General features: G+C 39.9%; 1 protein-coding gene across 1 annotated transcript; it reads right to left on the bottom strand.

Annotated features, from left to right (window-relative positions):
• Positions 1–6,594: 6,594 nt before the first annotated feature.
• On the bottom strand, positions 6,595–19,449 carry LOC122004022 (interactor of constitutive active ROPs 4-like). Its single transcript, XM_042558976.1, has 3 exons — positions 19,204–19,449; positions 7,894–8,247; positions 6,595–7,800 (listed from the first exon to the last, which is right to left on the bottom strand). Exons 1-3 carry the CDS (start codon positions 19,447–19,449, stop codon positions 6,787–6,789), a joined length of 1,614 nt encoding a protein of 537 aa, XP_042414910.1. The 3' UTR covers positions 6,595–6,786.
• Positions 19,450–24,246: the final 4,797 nt, after the last annotated feature.

Consider the following 24,246-nt stretch of genomic DNA (forward strand, 5'->3'; position numbering starts at 1 on the left):
ATCTAATTCTAATTTTTAATTCAATGTTTTGGTTCACAAGTTATAGATTGTTTCAATTCAAAAACGTAGAAACACTTGTTCAATGTACTTGGTTTGTTGTGAATTTGGTGGAGTACAAATGTGAATGTTTAACTTGAATTTTTCCTTGTTACCTTCTATTAAACACTGTTGAATGAGATCAAGAATTGAAAACTAGTTGTTTAAGTTTGATTGTTGAATTTGATTGTTATTGAGAATTGGATGTGAAATGGGTTTCTACAAATATGTTTGGGCTAAAGGAGTTTTGTTCTTACTGATATTGTAAATTGGAAATTGGTAATTGACTCAATTATCTCAATGATGCTTTGAATCCGAATTTACTTGTTGTAAGCTTGATGAGATGGAAGAGAATCTTGTTTAGATGAAATTACTCTTTTCCTTGACTCTATTCTTGATTTAATTACATGAAGACAATTTGCAATGTGAATCAAATGGAAAAGATTAAGTGACCATGTAGACGCACGAATTCAATTTGTATTGATTCAAGAATTCACACACACACCTACATTTTATGCAAACTTTATGCTTAAAATAAGGACTATATATTGATATGGTCGAGAGAAAATTATACACATGAGATCATTAATTGGCTTGTAAGGTTTTTGAAAAACCTTAAACCAATTTCTCTTCTCCTCTCCCTCTTCGCTCTCTCTTTGCCCCTTCCCCTTGTTGTCGTGACCACCACAAGAAAGAAATCGCTATCTTGTGTGCTTCTTTTCCTCTTCTTCGCTCGTGACTAGTAACTTCCGAAGGAGAAACTTATACTCAAGGAGTTGTCTTGAGGAGCTCGGCGTGGATACGAATAGAGGCGAGGTTTGGCAACATCGCTACAGTTGATGCCCTTCTCATTACAGGTCATCCGTAAGGTACACCTAGCGTAAATTTACTTTCTGTAAAAAATTTAATTATGCGATCATGTTTGGCATGTTGTATCCTTGTATGTGTGTGGTGCATATGATATAATAATTTGGAATTATTATTGTTTTATTTTCAGTTGTGCATGTTTACGAAACGTGTTTTAGCATACACTGTATCGGGCATATCCCAACACCAAGTTCATCGAGGACAGTGGGAGTAAAATCAGGAAACTATCTTTTAAGGAAAGTATTGTTGATTCTCCTGTGGTCACTACTAGTGCAATCAATAGTGGTATAATTACCATACCGCACATTATAAGTATCATACATCCAGTGAGCATAGTGAACCAAAATATTCTCATGACATCTCCAATGTAATTGGAGGAACCTGCCACTGAAATTAAAGTATTGCCTCATTTTGATGAGCAAGTATCTCAACCATCTCAAATACAAGTGTCTTTAAGGCGATCTACAAAGGGAATGGAGAATCACGAATTCTCGTGATTATATTTATTTCCAAGAGCATCATTTTGACATAGGGTTGGAAAGTGATCCTACATCTTTCCAAAAAAATAAACAATGCTCTAACCTTGAAAGGTGGATTAACGCCATGTAAGAAGAGTTGAAGTCTATGACAGACAATGATATTTGAGAACTTGTCGAATTGCCTGAAGGAAAGAAGCCCACTGGTTGTAAATGGATATTTAAAATCAAGCGGGATTCAAGAGGCAATGTCGAAAAGTATAAGGCTCGTCTTGTTGCCAAGGGATTCACTCAGAAAGAAAACATTGATTACAAGGAGACTTTCTCACCTGTGTCGACGAAATACTCCCTTAGAGTAATTATGGCACTTGCAGCTCATTATGATTTAGAGCTATATCAAATGGACATAAAGATTGCATTTCTCAATAGAGATAAAGAGGAGTCTATATATATGGTGCAATCAGAGAATTTTGAGTCTAAGGACTCAAAGCACCTAGTATGTAAATTAAAGAAATTCATTTATGGTTTAAAGTAGGTGTCACATCAGTGATACCAGAAATATTACCTCATTTGGATTTAAAGAGAACTCCGTTGATCAGTGCATATGTCAAGTTTAGTAGGAGTAAGTTTGTTATACTTGTTTTATATGTGGACGATATATTGCTTGTGAGCAATAATAAGGGTATGCTGCATCAAACCAAGTCATTTCTATTTGGTAATTTTGAAATAAAAGATCTTGGTGAACCATCCTTTGTTTTAGACATGCAAATCTATCGTGATCGTTCAAAAGGCATTCTTAGACTTTCAAAATAGGCCTATATTGAAAATGTGCTTATAATATATGGTATACAGATTAGACTTTCACTGTACACCTACTGAGTGACACACCTGTGCCAACAGGTGACAAGTTCAGCTGGCAGCAATGTCCACGACTTGAACTTGAAATAAAGAAATGGAACAATTCCCATATGCGTCAGCAGTGGGAAGTCTCATGTATGCACAAGTTTGTACTTGACCAGATATGACATTTATAGTGGGGATGTTAGGCAGATATGTAAGTAACTCAGGACCATCACACTGGAAAGCAGTAAAGAGAGTGATGTGGTATTTACAAAGAACTAATTAAAGGACATATGCTTACGTATTGGAGATCAGATCATCTGGAGGTGATTGGATATTCAAACTTCGATTTTGCTAGATGCTTGGATAGTAGGAGATCTACTTCGGGCTATATTTTCATGCTTGCTAGAGGGGCTATACTTAGAAGAGTGTCAAGCTGACGCTAGTAGTCACTGTTAGAATGTATACTAAAAGCCTAACTTTTGATATAAAACATTTATCTAGAAATAAGAATCACATTGGTCAAATGTCTACATTTGTGATAAATGTAGTTGTTCAATTAATTTATACTGTAGATAACATAGTATGTGGTGTCACATGCAGAAGATGATGTTATCAGTACCTTATAAATTATAAACAGTAGCTCACGACCAAAATGGAAAGGAACAAACCATTAGAAGGTCGTAGTGTAATTAGGTATCAGTTTATCTTGACTGTATAATTACACTAGTACACTTAGAGTGTATTGAGTAGGACCATTTGAGGTTGTTTCTTTTATACTGACTTTATAAAGAAACAAAGACCTCGGTTATTATGGAAGTGTGTGCTCTTAATCCTAATATAATAACAAGTACATATATTTGATATTTATTTCTTTAATTTATCAATGGGTGAGATTTAGTTCGATGAATCAATAAGCCCAATAAGTTGGGAAATGACATCACTTATAGTGTGTGTTGTTGATTATAGAAGGAAACTGTGTCCTAGAGATACTAGGTTGATAATGTCCTCAAGAGGAGCTCATAAGGATTGTCATGTTAAACCCTGCAGGTGGTCCGACATGATGATAAGGTTGAGTGGTACTACTCTTGGACTAAGATATTAATTAAATGAGTTGTCAGTAACTCACTTAATTAGTGGACATTCGATATCTTAAACACAGGGAGACTAACACACTCATAATAAGAAGGAGCCCAAAAATGTAATTTGGGATTGGTGCGGTAGTTCAATAATAGTTCTCTAGTGGAATGAATTATTATTGATAAAATTAAGTTGTGTGTTAGGCGAAGATGCGTAATTTTATCGGGAGACCAAAACCAATTCCTCCTCTCGGTCCCTATCGTAGCCTCTTATTTATAGAGTACTATACTCACCTATACCCACCTTCTATACCCACCTAAAGGGGTCGGCCAAGCTAGCTTGGGAACCAAGCTAGGCCTAGGTATAATTGGGTGGCCGGCCCTAGCTTAAACCCAAGCTAGAGGGGCCGACCATATTAAATTAAAAAGAATTTTAATTTTAATTTTTATTATGTGGAAGATATAATTTATTAAAGAGAATTAAAATTAAAATATCTCTCTTGTAAAAGATCTACAAAAGATTAAAGAAAGAGATTAGATCTCTTTCCTTATTTGTAGATTGGTGAGATATTTTATTTTCTCTTTAAAAATTATTCACATGTTGTAAAATTAAAATTATGGAAATTTCTTTTTATCAACCATGAAGAGATTTTAGAAGAGAAATTTTAATTTTAAAATTTCCGGAAACAAATTAGGAAGTTTTAATTTGTTGATTAAAACTTGTCTAATTTACTTCCTTTTGATGTGGCCGGCCAATATAGTTTAATTGGGAAATTTTATTTTATTTTTCTCAATTAAATCATGTTAAGGAAATTAAGAAAATTTTATTGTAATTAAATTTCCTAATTTGCCTAGACCAAGGAATATAAAAGAAGGGGTGAGGGTGCCTTCATGGAAAAACCTCTATTATTTTTCTCCCTCTTTTCCTTGGTGTGGTGGTCGGCCCTTCCCTTTCTCTCCTCTCCTCTTATTGGCCGAAACCTATCTTCTTGGTGGAGCTTTTGTTTGTGGCCGGATCAAGGAAGGAGAAGAAGGAGAGAAAGCAAGTCTCGTCTCTAGCATCTCTTGGAGCATTGGTGGTGGCCGAAATTCTTCATGCTTGAAGAAAGTTATTATGGCCGGCCATCCTCTTCTTCTCTTCCTCTTGGTGGTGGCCGAACCTTCTCTATTGGCTTGGAGCTCTTGTGGTGGCCGAATACTACTCGGAGAAGAAGAAGAAGAAGAAGGGAAAACTTGAATCCCTTGGAGCTTGGTTGGTGTTTTGTTCTTCGTCCTTGGTGAAGCTTCTTTGTGTTGGCCGAACCTAGCTAGGAGGAGAAGAAGGTGCTTGGTGGTTTCTCATCTCGGAAGATCGTTGCCCACACAACGTCCGAGGTTAGAAGAGGAATACGGTAGAAGATCAAGAGGTCTTTCTAGAAGGTATAACTAGTAATTTTTCTTTTTCGCATCATGCTAGTTATTTATGGAAATAATACCAAATACAAGAGGCTTACGTTCTAGTATTTCGAATATATTTTTCGAAGTTGTGTTCTTTTATTTTTTTTCCTTGTGATTTGATTGTTCTTTTTGGTTAACCTAAAGTTATTTTAAGAAATTAAATATTAGATTTCTATAAAAGGTTTTGTCTAGTCGGTGGTGGTTGCTCTCATATCCAAGAAGGCCATGTGCCTCGCCACGTCAGTACTGGGAACCAATTATGGAAATTAATATTTAATGGAATTAATAACTTAAGGTGACTTGGGTCGAACGTGTTAAGTTCCTCAGGAGATCCAAGTCAAAACCTAAAAGAACAAATAGATTAAGTTTTGGATCAAACGTGTTAAGTTCCGCAGGCGATCCAAAATTTAATTTAAAAGAACACATGGTAGCTAGGAAAAGGTTCAGACCTTTGTACAAAATTTTTGTACAGTGGAACCTCTAGGTTTTCCGAGTAGCAATCAACAGTCACTTCTACTATGGAGGCAGAGTTTGTAGCATACTATGAAGCATCCAATCACAAGATTTGGCTACGAAACTTCATCACAGTATTACAGATTGTTAATGACATTGACAGACCACTAAGGATCTATTATGATAATAAAACCGCAAAACTTTATGCCAAGAACAACCAGAGCTCGTCGAAGTCTAAGCACATCGACACCAAATTTCTAGTAGTTAAAGAAAGAGTTCAGAGTAGTCAGATTATGGTAGAGCACATCAACACAAATTCCATGTTGGCTGATCCACTCATTAAAGCCTTTGTGCCTAAGGTGTTTCATGTGCATGTTATGAATATGGGAGTCCTTATGGAAGAAGAACTCATCTAGTGGGAGTCTGTATTTATTTTATTGCTCTATATTCGATAATAAAGATAAATATTTTATTTTGATTATTGTACGTACTTAAAGTTCAAAATATTAATAGAAATTTATATGTTTGTTTGACATTTTGACTGTGATATTATTATTTACTATTGATGTTTAGTATTTGGTGTTTATAAATATGATACAGATTCCTTTTGAAATTATAAAGTTGATCATGATTTACTATTGCAGTTTAGCATAAACTTTTTCACAAATATGATCTGACCTCTTTTGAGGTCATCTTAGGAGTAGTTGAAAATTGACATGTACCGATCGCATTTCATGTAATTTTCACTCTATACATCTACATTTTGATCTATGTCATTAATGACATTGATATTGTGATTACTGTTGGGGCTTGTTACAATCATATATAATAGCTATGACCTTTTTAGTCATATATCAATGAAGTTAATGGATCAGATTATTTATAGGGATATTATATGCCCATAAAGTTTGATATCAATGAAAATTTTACTTGTATTTCATATATAACTGACAAATAGTCTAAGTTAGATATTATTGATTATTATCTCTAATTAGTGGGCTTAATTGTAAGTTGTGTATATGAGTACAAATCGAACCCATTAAAGTGATCTAACTTAGGTTTATTGGATTTCGATTATTGGATGCAGACCTTGTATGTGTAGAACCTATAATTCCGTATCTATTATCATCTATGGACTGATAATAAATATCCACTACTATATATAGAGTTGATCCCAATAATTTAGGATTTTAATCTTGACAGATATTTTAATCTTGTAGTCCAAAAGTTAGATTAGAGGGAGAGAAGTTCTTCTGAGATTTATGTAGATCGATTGCTTCGAGGATTGTTATGCTCTGGTGAGAGACTGAGAGGGTATAATCATCAATGGGGTCTTTGAACTATTTATATCATACTGGGGGTTTTTAATGCTCCTCATACTACGGGGTTCATTTTGATGTTTTCCGAAACGGGGGAGGGGGTAATTGAAATTTCCCCCAAAAAAATAACAATCTGAGGAGAAGAAGCTCCAAATTTGATTCATGAGTTCCAAAGGTCCAACAAGGCAACAACACGTTGGAAATCCCTAAACCCATCAATCAAGAACAGTTCGTGAACTGATACAGAACAAGAGAGCAAGGGCTTGATGCCAGCTCGCCTCATTTATACTGATTCTTCTTCCAAAGGTTTCCGAACATCCGCACACCGGCAGCCTTCCTCCGCCCGCCGCGGCTTCCGCCGGCGCCATCCTCCTCGTACACGTAGTCTTGGTCCGCCAACGGCGAAGCCCAGCTGCCGTAACCGACCCCGAGGTGTTGTTTGTCCATCGACCTGCAACGCTCCGCCACCCTTCTCCCACCCGTCTCATCACCTGAGGCGGCGTCTCCCGTGGCCAGTGCTGCTGCGGCCGCTTCGGCGGCCTTCCGCCATTGCTCGGTTTGCACCTTCAACCGCTTCAGCTCCATCTCCAATGTCGCCTTGGCGCCTTCTGCCGTCTCCAGCTGCGCCGCCAGCTGTTTCTCATTAGTTTTACTCTCTTTGAGCTGTTCTTCTACTGAATTCAGCCGTGCCGTGAACTCCTCTTGCTTGGATCGAGAGGACTCTGCGATTCGCTGAGCTTCCTCCTCTGCTCTGGTCTTGAAGATGACGTTTTCTTCCAGGAGAATTGCCACTTCCTTCTCCTTCTCCAAAAGCTTGGCTTTCCAAAAGCCAACTTCTTCATCCTCTCTCTTCTTTCCATCTTCTTTCTTCTCTCCTTCTTCTTCTTCTTCCCCTGCCGCAGAAATAGTTTCATCGTTCTCGTTCGTCTCTGTTTTCTCGACCATTGTTATCTCCTGCATGCTGTCAGCTTCATCCTCCGTGGGAACGGATTCGGCCGGCACTAGTACTTCAAACACATCCATCGTCGCCGGCGAAGTGACGCTCTCCTCCATCGTCTCATTTTGTCGAACCCCTTCTGGTCGAGAACCCTGAGAAAGAGCAGCCTCCTCCTCTTTTCTTTTCTTGGCCAAGGCAGCGGCAGGGACACGCACCTTGACCTTGACGAGGGCTCGCTCCACTTCGCGTTTGGCAGCTTCCGCGGCGGCGAGCTGCTCTCTCAGCTTCTTGAGCTCAGCCTGCGTTTCTCTCAACTTTGTCTCGAGCTCCGCCGCCCTCGTGCTCCGTTTTCTTTGCTGCAGACCACACATCGGGCACAAAACTACACATCAAAAAGCTGAGAATGGCCAGTGAACCACGAACAAGGAGAAACCTTGATCCTCGCTTACCTCCTGTGAACCCCCGTGAGGGGACACCTTAGGGCTGCCATCGGCAGCAGCCGCCCTGCGGTGCGCGTTGTTGGCCTCGGAGCAGGCAGTGCTCCTGAGGTGCAGAGGTGCTCGGGGCGACTGCCTCTGCGGTGCGTCCGACGACCCTCTGCTTCCCATAATCAAAACGCCAAGGTCGCTCCCTCTCTCAACTCCGCAACAAGAAACAGCAACGCAGCAGACAAGATGTTCGAAGAAAGTCCTCACCTGGACTCGGGCGTCGCAGCGACCCCAGCTTTTAAGGGATCCTCCTTCTTCCCAAGCCGTTGTCTCCACCTGTCCATTTCGCGGATGATCAACGGTCAAATTAAATAGCTGCAGAGAGGAAGAAAGCAGCGTGACCACAGATTTCAAAGGCCTACTTCAAATTTCAAACTCCGTAGACAAGTAAGAGACAAAATGATCAAATGCGGACAGTAAACGTTAGGAATAGGAAGAATCATTATAGTCACGTGCATGCAAAACTGAGAAGCTTATTTTTATTTGATAGGCTCGCTCAACACTGTCAACCAGCTCACTTAATCAATTGCCTAAAGGGCTCGTCAGTTGCCCCTAAAGATGTAATATACTGGTAAAATATTTAAAAGAATAAATAAAAATAAAAAAATAAAAAATTGAATTTTACTAGACGTAGAGGCTTCTAAATATATCGTAAATTATATTTTAAATTTATCTTATAAATACATTAAGTGTAAAAACGGGAAAAAAAAATTATTCCGGGCTAGAGCCCTGGTAAAAAAAATATAATTAGAGGATAGATTATAATTATGATCGGATCATATTCATGATTTAGTAGTAATTAGTTGTGATCCCTCTTTAAATTTATCGTCTTCTCAAGTTATAATTTGAATCGAGACGAATGGCTGGAGGTCGCCAACAATAGGTAAGTGTCTAAGCCGTCGGACTCTTGGTAGTATGGTCACTTGTCCATCGTCGAGAGTTTTTAGTCATCCATTCTAATTTAAACTATAATTTGAAGGATGATAAATTTAAAGAAAAATCACAATCAATTAAGATGAGATTGTGACTATGATTTTTTTACCGGGGATCTGACCTCTATTTATTCATTCATGATTTAAGGCATTGGTTGTACAAGCGACCTAGTTATTTTAATTTATCATTTCCCCCGATTTTTCTCTGATAAAATTTATATTATTTAGGCTTGAAATGATATATTTATATTTTTGGGTTGAATTTTTTTTAAAAAAAAATTAAATACACGTCCCATTTATATTAGACCTGCTAAATGCTCATCAAGCGAGGCTGGTTGAGGCGGGCTAAGTGGGCTAGGAACAATCCAATCTAGGAGGGATTATAGATTAGATGGATCAACTCATTAAGAATTAAAAAGGAAAAGAAAAAAAAATTACCGTTCATGATTAAATATTTCTTACAAATTCTCTAATAAAATTTTTAATTCTTGATTTCATATGTTAGCCAAACATATACATACATGTTAGCCAAACCAACTGGCAAAAAAAAAATCATAACTTTTACTTAAAAAATACATATATAATTATAAATCCATAATCCATTTTTTTATGAAAGAAATTCCTTATCAACCCACTGAACTAACTCCTGATCAGAGATATAGTATATCTATATATAGAGATAGATGCTAAACTCATGTTTCTTTTATATATATATATATATATATATATATATATATATATATATATATATATATATATATATATATATATATATATATATATATATATATATATATATATCTTACTATTTTATTAAATATCTCCCCCCTTTACTAACTAATTTTGGTGAAGCCTAAAATGCATTTACGCTAATGTCCTTTTTTCTATTTACACTAAAAATAACTCCAATGTTTATTAGTAATTACACAAGTAAAACAATCAGTGATCTAGAGTTCGAGACTCAGCTACAACGTATTATTATAAATTTTTCTTATCATTAATTTTCTCTGGTTGTTTTATATAAAAAAATATAGTTCTCTTTAGTCCCATATCTTATAATTGATAACACTATGATCAAAGAAGCTTCTATAAATATTTAAGGCCAACGTTGTTAAAAAATATACTTTTCTTAGTTTTTTTACTAAGACAAGTATAATATTAAATTAAAATAATTTTTTGCATAGGAAAGTCCGTTACAGTAGTTTGTTGATGGGATTCTTTAGCGTCACTATTGCATGGGTCTGACGAATCTTACCCAAATAATTAATTCTTGGTTCTTACCCAAATAATTAATTCTTGGTTTATAAGGGTGACATTAGAAAATCCAAACAATTCGGATTTTTTCAAAGACTCAAATAATTTATATATTATTATATTACACACGCAACGCATGTGCACGATTACACTAGTATATATATATAAACATGGGTAACATCCAACAAAGGTGATCCAACGTAGCTTCCTCTCTCATCTTTATGTAATAATTTTTCTCTCTTTCCTCTTAAATTAAAATAAAATTTTCTCTCCTTTGATTACATGCAACAACCACTATGGTAATGATTTTTAAAAATCAGCACACAACTTAAATACATCAGTCATCCTTATATGGTGTTACATTGTTTTTTAAAACCCTAGTCTTTAAAGTTCAGCCACGACCAGAACCAAGGCCAGGTTGTACTAGTACTGGTGTTTAAAGATGAGCACCAAGATAGTAGTGTAGTGATGGTTTTTAAAAACCAGTACCAAGGTAAAGCTGGTGTGGTGCTGATTTTAACTTGGTGTTGGTCTTTAAAAATCAGCACCACAGCAATAGCTGGTGTATTTAAGCTGTGGTGTTGATTTTTAAAAATCAACATCACAGTGATTATTGTGTGCAATCAAAAGAGAGAGAATAAAGAATTTTATTTTAATTTAAGATAAAAGAGAAAAAAAAAGTTATTACATATAGTTGAGAGAAGAAGTCACATCAGATTGCCCACATCGAATGTTGTCCATGGTCGTTCACCTAAGGGTTATATATATATATATAATTTTAATACCCTGTACATCCTTATATGGCCGACCATGGGCAACAATATATGCGGATGATTTGATGCGGTAAAAACTTTTTTTTATTTTCCCCTCTCATGTGCATGCAACACTTTTCTTTCTCTTGCATGCAAACAACTCTTTTCTATCTCTTGCATACAAGGTGGTACTGATTTGTACAAACCAGCACCACCCAACACCAACGTGGTGTTGGTCTTTAAAGACCAGCACCAGCTAGTGTGGCCCTAAACCAGCACCAACGTTGGTGCTGGTTTCAAACTAGCACCACACTAGCTAGCGCTGGTCTTTAAAGACCAGCATTAGCGCTGGGTTGAAATTAGCACTAGACAGCACCAATGTTGGTTTGAAACCAACACTAGTCAGCACTAATGTTGATCATATCTGAAAACGGTGAAGATTGCTAGCTGGAGATCTGGCTCCTCGGTTGACTGGGCGAACACTCCACTCCGTTTTGTAACACAAAGAACGTCAATATCGGGCCAAGGAAGGGGTCCCCAGCGTTGGCCCTCCTACGCTCAAGTCATTCACCGGAATAGTAGAAAAGACGACAAGGAATTGTAACAACAACAGGAGCTCTAGCACGAATAATGCATATCTCCACCGGTGCATGGACCCCCCCCCCCCCCCCTTATATAGTGCTCCAATAGCATACGTGCATGTTTTTCAAGATGCATGCACATTTTCCCAACTATTCTATGAAAGGACATATCAGAAAAGTGACTCTGACATTATTCCTTAACAAAGCATGCAAATCTCTAACATGACAGTAGAAGCTTCCGTTGTACAATTTCCTTGCTGACCATACCCTGCTGTCAGCGGCACCAACTCCCAAAATGATACAATAAGCTAGGCAAGGGGTTCTACTATTAGGCCGAGCGAAGGAGCCGCTCGGTTGGGATTCCCTTTCCGGCCAATCTCAGTTGTTCTTCTCTGCGGTCGCTCGGCTCGGTAGGTAGTTCTTCGCATGACTAGCCATGCGGTCCAATCATACTATCCTTTATAGGATCGTCACAGTTGAGCCTCTAATGACCTCTCTATAGTCGACCCGGCTAGATGAGTGATTTGCCCAGATGAGCCTCCAGGCCGAACGGACCCTTTAGGCCCAGTCAGCATATTATCGCCCGCTCGACCAACTTTAGTGACCAGGCGACTTTCTGCCTTTGACCTCCTTGATTTAGACCTCCACGTCGGCTATTGTTCCACCTTTGACTTATACTTGGTAAGCTCCCTTTACCACTGCGTCACAAGTCTTCCCCTCAAGTCTAGTCGAAGGAGACTGTAAGTCCAACTGACTAGACGAGCAGTGTCTTTGGTGACCTCCCAGGTCAATCGGGCATTCTCAGTTTCGGAACAGTCGCTCGACTATGATAAGTACTGCAGGTAATCCTCACTCTGAGTTAGAGTTGTCGCCTGATTATCACTTACTAAAATAGACTTAGAGTCGCCATTCAACATTCACTTATTATCATGAGTTTAGAGTCGCCGCTCGATTATGGTGAATTTGAAGTTTCATTCTGCTATAGGTTTAGAGCCATCGTTCGACTATGAGATGAAATGATTATTCTGTTGGTGTGGTTACCACTAACGGTCTAACTCAGGTTTTGATGAATGATAAATTAGGTTAAGTTAGGTTTGTCGTTATCTAACATTCTGACGGAGTGTGCAGACGAAGTCCAGACAGGTCGACGGGCTGACCGGATGTCTGGCACAAAGTCCAAATGGGTCGACGGGCTGACCTGACATTTGGCACGAAGTCCAAGCGGGTCGACGGGCTAACCGGACGCTTGGCACGAAGTCCAGCTAGGTCGACGGGCTGACCGGATAGCTGGCGAGAAGTCCAGATGGGTAGAAGGGTTGACCAGACGTCTAGCAGGTGAGTAAAGGTAAGTCACTGGAAGGGAGTGACTGTGAGGACGCGTTCCCGGGAAGGGAACATTAGGCGTCGATCCGACTTAGATCCATTTCGGATATCTAAGTCGAGATCGTGACTAGATTCCGGTCTCGAAAAGACGGAATCTAAGTCATACTCTTTATGTTGAACTTATAAATTATGCTAAAACTTTATTTTGCAGGATACACATTATATATCTGCCTTGGACTAACCTTGTCTTGCAGGAGAAGGACTTTCTGGAGAAAGGAGGTCCGGGTGCTCGGAAGGGATCTGGGCGCTCGGAAGGGATCCGGGTGCCCGGAGGCAAACTTTATCCAAGACGCGGCGTCGACACATGGAGCTCGCTAGTTGGGACTGCTACGTCACACCAAGGCGCCCGAAAGGGATCCGGGGCGCCCCGAGCGTCCTATATAAGGAGGGTCAAAGGCGGAGCTCAAAACAACAACTTTGAATTGACGATCTGCTCTCCTGCGCCCCTACGACGTTGCGACGTCACTCCAACAAAGCTCTGATTTCTTTCTTATTGCTCTATTGTCGGTATTTTATTTCTATCAATTCTTGTACTTAACTCTTTTGTAATTATTATTTGAATTGATAGTGATTGCCCAACGAAAGTACTCAACGAGTACGGGCCTTGGAGTAGGAGTCGACACAGGCTCCGAACCAAGTAAAAAGGTTCTGTGTTAGCATTGTTTTACTTTTCCGCTACGCTTACTCTCGACGAATTTTTGTAATCAATATTCACCCCCCTTTATCGAACGATCACGATCCAACAAGTGGTATCAGAGCAGGTACCGCTCTGATTTGGTGCAACCACCAATTAGACAAGAGGGTGATCTATTTTTTAGATTTTTTTTCTCTTGCTTTCGGATTTCAGTTTTTCGTATAATTCCACCCTGATATTATTACCTTTTTGGAAGTCTCCTTCCGTCGTAATTAAATCTAAATTGGTACAACACCAATTTAGTTATTTTTATTTAATTCTTCCCGCACTACTAAACCAAGATCAAGTCTTGGAACCTCTCTATTTGTTTTTTTTTTGTGCAGATTAAAATGTCGCAGATCGAGAGCTTCAGCACAGTGCGACCTCCCCTTTTTAACGGGGATGATTTCCTGTACTGGAAAAAGCGGATGGAGGTTTATCTCAAGACAGATTTCGACCGGTGGCTGAGCGTCACAAAAGCTTACAAACCGCCAGTTGATAGCTCCGGGAATCTACTGGATCCTGAACAATGGACATCAGACATAAAGAAGAAGGCATCAACGAAGAACAAGACAATCAACACATTACAATGCGGATTAACGAGAGAAGAGCTGAACTGGGTCGGACCGCATCATAATGCTAAAGAGCTATGGGATAAACTGATCGAGCTGCACGAAGGAACTAGCGACGCTAAGGTAACAAAAAGGGATTTATTATTAAATAAAATATTTAATATAAAAATGCAGGAAGGAGAAACAGCGAGTCAGCTGCACGCGAGGATCAAGGATATCCTCAACGGGCTCCACGCAATAAGCCACCAAATAGACAACAGAGATCTAATCAGGTATGCGTTAAACGCATTTCCACGTAATAGTTTGTGGACATCCATAGTGGATGCCTACAAAATTTCTAGGAATTTAACTAAATTTAAATTAGATGAATTATTTTGTGAATTGGAGTTACATGAGCAGACTAATGCTGGAGCCGAGAAAGGTGTTGCCTTATATGCAGGTTCCTCCAAGAAGAACAAGCCTGAACCTGAAGAAAACTCTGACCAAAGCTCTGAAGATGAGGAACACCTAGTGAACCTGGTAAGGAAGATGTTCACTAGGAGGAAGAGAAGCTTCAGCAAGAAGGATCTACAAAAGATCAGTTCTCCAGCCGATTCGAGGAATGTAACATGCTTCGAATGCAACAAAAAGGGGCACTACAAGAACGAGTGTCCAAGACTGAAGATCGACAAACCGAAGCCGACCAAAAAGAAGGCCCTCAAAGTGACGTGGGACGACTCCTCCTCGAATGAATCAGATGCAAAAGATCAGAAGCATCAGAGCCACCTCGCGCTGATGGCCCACGAAGCAGAGTCGGAAGACAAATCGAAAGACGGGTCTGAACCTGAATCAAGCCACGAGTCTGTACTTGTTTCCGAAGGTTCCAAAAAGGTATTCCTAACCTTAAACCGAAAGTTTTTAAAATTATTTCTTGCTTAAATAGTAAGTTAGTTAAATTAGAAAATGAAAACAAATCACTCCTTGAGGAAAATCAAATCCTCAAGGAACAAGTTGTAAATAATAAACCAACTCAAGATCTAACACTTGAGGAGGAGAATTCATCATTAAAATTAGAAATTAATAATTTAAAAAATATGTTAGAAAAATTTACTACCAGATCAAAAAATTTAGACTTAATCCTAAATAATCAAAAAGCATGTTATAATAAAACCGGACTCGGATATAAGTCGAACTCAAATAAAACTTTTAAATCATTAATAACCCAATACAAACCAACGAATAAAGCCTGGGTTCCGAAAGCGTGTTTGACCACGCAAATAGGACCTAACCAATATTATATCCCTAAAGATAAAATATATTATGTAAAGTCAAATAAACCAAAACAAAAACCAAAATACAAACCTAAACAAAAAAATTTTAAAATCTAAATATATTAGAACTCACCAAAATTTAAACTATCACCAAGTAAAGTATAATTATAAAAGAAATAGACATAAACCTAGAACTAAAAATTAAATTAACGACCATTAATTCAGAGGGAGGCTCCAGAATAGCTGGCACCTCCAAGACTAATCTACCCAGCAGGGTAACCCTAACCAACCTACCCGACAGGGTAATTAGGACTAGTTAAAAAGGATTCAAGTTTAACTTGAAAAATGGTACTGGTAAAGTTTTGGAGGATAGTACGTTAGGGAAACTTAGTCTATGCATGTCTAGGAAGATATGGCTTCAACCTGGTGCATTTGGCTAAGTGGAACTGACCGAAGCTACCCTTTATGAATCCTAACTAGTTAGACCAAGGTTTTGTACTAAGTCTAGTGGATAGGACTATTTGGAAAACCTCGAATGCATGGTTACTCTAATGATGTCCAAGTGACTCACCATAGTCCAGAAGTTTATGTTAGGATCGGTTTGTTAGGACCAAAAGTAGCTAGAGGGGGGGGGGGGGGGGGGGGGAATAGCTCGTCGCGTTCGCTCGGTGCTCGGCGGTGCTTGTTCCTTCAAAGATGTGCAGCGGAAATACAAAGAAACAATCACACAACGCTAACACGGTTGGTTTACTTGGTATCCACCTCACAAGAGGTGACTAATCCAAGGATCCACACCAACACACACACCCTCCACTATGAATAACACTCCTTTATGGTAACTACCAAAGGCGGAGAAGCCCTACAACCCTCTCGGTACAAGAAGAAGGAAAGGGAAACAAAATACAAACACAAAGCTTACAATGAATGCAGAAAACCCTAACCCTAGCTTCTCTTCTTGCCTTTGATCCGCCTCTTGACTCGGAGAGCTTCCAAGAACCTTCAAGAACTGGCGATCACGAGCTTTGAGAGTGCTGTGGAGGAGCTGGCGAAGATCTGAGATGAAACGGTGAAGAGGTACCGCAGCCAACGCACGCCTGCAGCTCAAATACGACGCAACGGCCGGATCCCGATCGATTCGAATATTCCCAATCGATCGGGGAGGCTTTGGATCGATCCACGGATCGATCCAGAGCGCCTCTGTGCGGATCGATCCACGGATCGATCCAGCGCTTATCGCGCAAAGCAGCCGCGTCCCAATCGATCCACTGATCGATTTGGACATCTGGATCGATCCACGAATTGATCCAGAGGCTCTCTGTTCGCTAGGAAAGGCCTGGATCGATCCACTGATCGATCCAGCTCCTGGATCGATCCAGCACTTGGTTTTTGTCTAAAACCAAGTCCCAAGCCTCTCAAACCAACATCCGGTCAACCTTGACCTGTTGATACATCATACCTAGCATCTGGTCACTCCTTTGACCTGCTAGGACTTCCCACCAAGTATCTGGTCAATCCCTTTGACCCACTTGGACTTTACTCGTCGTGCCAAGTATCCGGTCACTCTCTTGTCCTACTTGGACTTCCACCAGATGTCTAATCATCCTTGATCCATCTGGATTTTCCCTTGCCTGGCTTCACTCACCAGGACTTTCACCTGGCTTCACTCACCAGGATTTCCTTATGCCTAGCTTCACTCACTAGGACTTTCACCTGGCTTCACTCACCAGGATTTCCAATCTACCTAGCTTCACTCACTAGGGCTTTCCTTCTGCCTGGCTTCACTCACTAGGGCTTTCCTTCTGCCTGGCTTCACTCACCAGGACTTTCACTTCTGCTGCCTAACATACCAGTTAGGACTTCCTAGTCAGGTATCCGGTCACTCTTGACCTACTTGACTCTCCTTCAATCACACTGATCAATCCCTGATCAGAATCTCCCCACATGAACAACTGCACCTGCATTGTCCATGTGTCTACATGTATTGTCAAACATCGAAACTATGACCAAGACCCAAGCTTGGTCAACTCAGTCAACCTTGACCTAAAGGATATTGCACCAACACGGTTGAGCTAGAGGGGGGGGGGGTGAATGACTCACTTCTTTTCTGACCAACTTTGTTTTGCACAGTGGAAATCTGAAGGCAATGCTAACACCGGTATTTACTTGGTATCCACCTCCTCAAGGAGGTCACTAGTCCAAGGATCAACACCACTCACACTCTTTCACTATCAAAAATCCTCCTTCTCGGAATCACACAGAAGGTGGAGAAACCTTAATAGAAATACAACTCTCCCTTCTCTTCAAAGTAAATATCACAGACACTACAAAGAAGAAGAAGAGAAGGATTACAAGCTTTAACCGGCTTCTTCTTTGCAGGTGAGACTTCAGTAGGTAGTGGAGAGGAGCTTGAACCCTTTTTCTTGAATCTTGATCACTTGAGAGCTTTCAAAAGACTTTTTTAGCAATGGAACAGTATGTTTCTCGTTGTTTTTGTTTTCCAGTTTCTTCCCGTGTTTTAAACGTTGAGAAAAACTAGCCGTTTCTCACACCGCCGTCGCCGTGGATCGATTGAGATTATATCTCAATCGATTCACAAGTATCCGTTGGAAGTTATCGCGTCAAGATCAACGGCGCAGATTCTTTCATTGAACTTGGATCGATTGGAACAGATTTTGAATCGATCCAGACACCTGCTCGTGAAATCGTAGCTTTGTGAATCGATCGGTCGATCGATTCAATACCTTGAATCGATCGGCTGATCTATTCAGAACGATTCTGTGCTTCGCACAGAATGTTCATGGATCAATCGGTCGATCGATTCAATCCCTTGAATCGATCGGCTGATCGATTCAATCCCTTGAATCGATCGGCTGATCGATTCAGAACGATTCTGTGCTTCACACAGAATGTTCATGGATCGATCGGTCGATCAATTCAACCCCTTGAATCGATCGGCTGATCGATTCAGAACGATTCTGTGCTTCGCACAGAATGTTCACGGATCGATCGGCCGATCGATTCAGTACCTTGAATCGATTGGTCGATCGATCCAAACACATTCTGTGCTGCGCAGAACCTTACCAATCGATCAGCCAATCGATTGACTTACCTTTAATCGATCGGCTGATCGATTCAGAGGCAATCTGCCGCACAACCATGTCTGAATCGATTTACCAGTCGATCTCTGACAGTGAGCCTAACACACACATAATCTTGTGACTTGCAGGAGCTTCTCTTGCCAAGAATCCGGTCCCCGGCCTTCTTGGACTTCTCTTGCCTTGCATCTGGTCTTCTGACCCGCAAGAACTCTTTTTGCCAAGAATCCAGTCCTCGACCTTCTTGGACTTCTCTTGCATCTGGTCTTCTAACCTGCAAGAAACTCCTCCTACAAACTCACAATGCATGTTAGTTCCACTGTATTAACCTAAACTTAAATAATTGTCAACACATTGAAACTTTCAGGGCATGATTGCACCAACAATTTCCCCCTTTTTGATGTTTGACAATCTATTTAAGTTTAGGCTAGTTTCCAAAACAATGATAAATAATGATTGTATTGCATAATTACAGTAAGCTTGATTTTAATCTACTGAGATAAGCATAAGCAATAAGTATGAACTTCAACATAGATCTCCTCCTTTGTCAAAAATCAAAAGCAAATAACTCCCCCTCAATAAGTGCACAAAGCAAATACGATAAATCCGAGGAGTGCTCCCCCTAAAACACACATATATCAATAGAACATAACAACACTGAAATGTAGAACCAAAAGGAGAGCTTATCGTAAAAGTATATCATACATTCAAAACGAAAGAGAGTTCACAAAAGGGACTCCAGAACAACCATCCATACAACAAATAAAAACATATCACACAGGAACATAAAACTCGATAAGCTCGTCTCCCGGAGGAGTGGGATCAGGATCAGCAGCTGGAGCGGACGTAGTAGCCGGAGCAGGAACTGCCGTAGAGTCAGGATCAGGGGCATCCTCAGCAGGGGGAACAGGGACGGTGGATGGACCAGACTGAGACGGGTGAACCGTCACCCACGAGCCCACTAAGTCCACTAGTGTATCCAGAGTCGCCTGGATCGAAGTCTGCTGCTGGACTACAGTATCCATCGTGGTTCGCAGACTAGCTACCTCCAGGGTCAGCTCCTCAAGGTGAGTGGAAACCGTCTCCTCAAAAGTCGGAGAAGCTGGTCCGTGGAACTCCTGCTCAGCCTCATCCTCCGCAGGAGCCAAGGCCTGTACATCCCCCCTGTGGCGAGCCCGGGGTCCCTCCCCAAAAGCACGACCATCTATCCATCAAACTCCAGCTGGACTACCAATCAGACCCGACTTCTTGAAAGAGCGGAAAGAAATCCGAGAATACGCCACTGTCATGTGCTCCAGCCGTCCCCGGGAGACATCGATCTTCTGGGACGCCAGCCAATCTGTGATAAGATGCCCGAAAGGCATATGTATCGTCTGCTGCACGGGCTGGGTAAAATGAATGATGCAATGAAAGATGTTCAAAGCGATGTTGATGTCAAGGGAATGACGAATGACATAGAGAGCAAACATATGAGGCGGTCGTAGAGCGGCTAGGGCACGAGAGGCAATGGGGAAAAGGCAGTTGATGATCACTTTAAACAAAGCGGCATTTTCAGCCGATAACTCAAAAGAAGAAAACTTAGTGATATGAGCATCTGGCCCATCCGGACGAGGATGACCAAAGAAGAACTGATGCATGGATGCAATGCTAATATGCTCAAAAGGTGGAGGCAGCTCATCGGGAAGATTTGGATAAAAGACAAAATCATTGTTTGAAGGTAGACATTCGAGATAAGATTGAAGAATCTCATAAGAGAAGTCCAGGCTCCGTTTTGCAACACGAGTGCGATAATTTACACCATTTGAAGTGTGTAAATTATTATAGAATTCGGAGACAAGGCCTATATTGGCGTCCCTCTAACAGGTCAACAAGGAGTCAAGTTTATAATGCTTGAACCTATTATAGGTATCAAAACAAGATGTCCTATAGTATTGCAAATCAACTGATCTAGGGGGTATAAGTTTGAAAGCGTTTTTGCTAAAAGCTTGTTGCATTGCAGCATTTGGAAATCTCGGATCAGTGGGAGGTTGAGGACGTGAGGAAGGTACAGACGATCCTTCACCCGATTCACGAACCTTTTGTTTCTTTCTGTGGGATAGAAAACAAATGCAAGAGAGGCACACGGTTTGACAGTGAACGGGAAGGATAAGCAAAAAATTCAAGGGCAATGCAAGTGATGCAATGTATGAGGGATAATGCAATGCACAAAGACACACAAGAACCATATAGATTAGATCAAAAATAGGAGCAAAAAGAACAACAAGGAGTAGAGCAAAGAACTTTACCTAGGGTTAGGGTTTGGAGTCCGCATTTTGTGTGAGGACGCGGAGACGAGGAAAGGAGCTGCCCAGTGCATCGAGAGAGAACTGGAAGAGAAGTGGAATAGCTCCCCTTCTCCAGAGAAGCACGCCGGAGTGACGATCGAGACAGACGAAAAACGTCGCCTGGGAAGTCGCCTAGGGCAAGACCGCGTCGAGAGAGAGAAAAAGGAAGAAATAGAATGAGGGGATCGATTCAGATCTAAGGGTTTAAGACGGGTTTTAAGGTCTCGATCGATCGACCAATCAATTGAGAGTAAGTGAATCGATCGGTCGATCGATTCACAATGCTTCTGTGAAAATCGAACAAACGGCTGAATCGATCCATAGATCGATTCAGACGCCTTCTGTGGAAAACCGAAAGGGCGTCTCAATCGATCCATTGATCGATCGAGGTGCTCTGAATCGATCCATTGATCGATTCAGACGCCTTCTGTGGAAAACCGAAAGAGCGTCTCAATCGATCCATTGATCGATTGAGGTGCTCTGAATCGATCCATTGATAGATTTAGACGCCTTCTGTCGAAAACCAAAAGAGCGTCTCAATCGATCCATTGATCGATCGAGGTGCTTTGAATCGATCCATTGACCGATTCAGATGCCTTCTGTGGCCAAGTGCGAGCCTCCCAATCGATTGACCAATCGATTGGGAAGCCTGATATTTCTGCACGTCTGAAAAACTTTCAGAACCAAGATTTGGAAAAGCACAACTAATTGTACACTACTCCAAAAATCACGAAATTTTGCATAGACACTATATGTATGCCCCAAATTATATTAAAAAAAATAAAATTTAATAAAAATGAACTCGCCTTAGTGAAAACTTACACAAAACCATAAATTATTGAAAACTGCAAAGATATGAGGAAGTTTGTATCTACCTGTTTCATAATAATCCCCATCCAATAACACACTTCAACCAATGTTTCAGAAGTGAGTTGTTATATGGTAAATTAAAAATTTCCAATCATAATCGTAGGGCAACGGGCACATGAGTTGTACACTTGCTTTCCCTATGATTGGACAAATGAATGTTTCATGTGAAAATCATTTTTCTTGGCCAACTTAATGCATCATAACAAGCATTATGACCAAGATAAATGTTCCTAACCTCTCACCCCCATCTAAATCATACAAAGAAGATAACCCTATGTGTTTGTGAGAGGCAAAAATTAAGGTGAAGAACCTAAAAGCTTTACCTATAAAGTGACCATGGAGGATTTGATTTAATCAATACAACACATTCCCAATTCTCTTCTAAGAAAGCTAAATTCAACTTCGGGAAGAGGTTTGGTGAAGATATCGGCTAAATTTGATTTTGATCCAACATAATTTAAAATGATATCACCTCGAGTTACATGATCACGGATAAAATGATGTTTAACCTCTATGTGTTTCGTTCTTGAATGATGAACGGGATTTTTGGTTAAGTTGATTGTACTCACATTATCACAAAGTACTTGAACATTGTTATAGGTAAGTTTATAGTCTTCTAGAGTATGAGTCATCCACAATAATTGTGATACACACTCTCCCATGGCAATATATTCCGCTTCGGTTGTGGAGAGAGCTACACAATGTTGTTTTCTACTTGACCAACTTACTAAAGAGGACCCTAGAAATTGACAGCTACCACTAGTACTTTTGCGATCCAACTTGCATCCGACATAATCGGAATCGTTATAGCCCACTAGGTCAAAAGTTTCGGTTCTAGGATACCAAAGACCAACATTTTGAGTCCCCTTGAGATAACGAAGAATTCGCTTAACGACACTCAAATGTGACTCCTTGGCACAAGATTGATACCTAGCACATATACCTACGGCGAAAAGTATATCCGGTCTACTAGCCGTGAGATAGAGAAGACTTCCTATAGCACTACGATACACTTTGGAGTCAACTTTTTTCCCCTCAATGTCTTTATCCAACTTAGTATTTGTGGCCATGGGGGTAGATATTTCCTTTGCATTTTCCATTCCAAATTTCTTAAATAACTCTTTGACATATTTGGATTGATGAATGTAAATGTCTTCTTTTGTTTGCTTAATTTGTAATCCTAGGAAAAATGTCAACTCACCAACCAAACTCATTTCGAATTCACTCTCTATGTGATTAATGAATTCATTTAAAAAATCTTTATTTGTGGAACCACAAATAATGTCATCTACATATACTTGGGCCACAAACAAATCATTACCATTATTTTTCAAGAATAAAGTAGGATCAATTTTTCCTCTATGAAACCCTTTTGATACTAGAAATGTTGACAGTCGTTCATACCAAGCCCGAGGAGCTTGTTTTAGTCCATATAAGGCATTTTAAAGTTTATATACATGGGTTGGACACTCCAAATTTTCAAATTCCGGTGGTTGCTCAACATATACTTCTTCTTTTATTACACCATTTAAAAATGTTGATTTTACATCCATTTGGTACAATTTGAAGCCCTTGTGGGCGGCAAAGGCCAACATCATTCTAATTGACTCCAATCTTGCTACGGGTGCATAAGTTTCATCATAGTCCAACCCTTCTACTTGATTGAAACCCCTAGCGACCAATCTAGCTTTGTTTCTCACCACTATCCTTTTATCATCAAGTTTGTTCCTAAAAACCCATTTTGTATCAATAATTGATTTGTTGTTAGGCCTAGGAACTAAATCTCAAACTTGACTTCTCTCAAATTGAGATAATTCATCTTGCATTGCTAAAATCTAATCCGGATCAAACAAGGCATCATCAATGGTTTTTGGTTCTATTTGAGATATTAAGGTAACTTGACTTCCTTCATTTCTAAAGTAAGATCGAGTTCTCACTCCTTGAGTAATGTCTCCTACTACTTGATCTAAGGGATGATTTACATGAGTCCTAGTAGGTCTTGAGTCTTGATTTGTTATAATTTCGGGTTCAAGTGGCAAAGGTTCATTTTTCTCACCATCACTTTCTTGATTTTCTTCTCCTTGATGATTTACCTCATTTAGTGTTAGTTTCTCTAACTCAAATTATAATTCTTCATCGTTTGTTCTTATTGAGTTTAAAGAGGGATTTTCTTCAAATACAACATTTAGTGATTCTTCAACTAGTTTTGATCTTTTGTTGTAAATTCGGTATGCCTTGCTATGACTTGAGTAACCTACAAGAATCCCCTCATCCGCCTTAGCGGAAAACTTTCCCAAGTGATCCTTGGTGTTTAGAATATAGACCTTACACCCAAATACTCTAAGATGTTTAATTGTAGGTTGTTTACCAAACCACAATTCATGAGGTGTTTTCCCTAGAAACCTATGTATTAAAGTACGATTTTGGACATAACAAGCCGTATTAATTGCTTCGGCCCATAGGAAACTATGTAGTGAATATTCATTTAACATGCTCCTAGTGGCCTCTTGTAACACCCTATTTTTCCTCTCAACAACTCCATTTTGTTGAGGTGTTCTAGGGGTTGAAAACTCATGTTTGTAGCCTTTTTCCATACAAAAACTTGTGAATTTATCATTTTCAAACTCA

The sequence above is a fragment of the Zingiber officinale genome, chromosome 1A, assembly GCF_018446385.1.
Source record: "Zingiber officinale cultivar Zhangliang chromosome 1A, Zo_v1.1, whole genome shotgun sequence".
NCBI lineage: Eukaryota > Viridiplantae > Streptophyta > Magnoliopsida > Zingiberales > Zingiberaceae > Zingiber > Zingiber officinale.

Bases quoted from the DNA above. Each gene is read 5' to 3' on its own strand.
- LOC122004022 (XM_042558976.1), bottom strand. From the start codon at position 19,449: ATGGATACTGTAGTCCAGCAGCAGACTTCGATCCAGGCGACTCTGGAT. The intron at 8,248-19,203 runs GTGTGATATGTT...TCCTCTCTGCAG, and splicing joins TTATCGAGTTTTATGTTCCT to CTATTTAATTTGACCGTTGA. The intron at 7,801-7,893 runs GTAAGCGAGGAT...TGTGGTCTGCAG, and splicing joins CTCACGGGGGTTCACAGGAG to CAAAGAAAACGGAGCACGAG.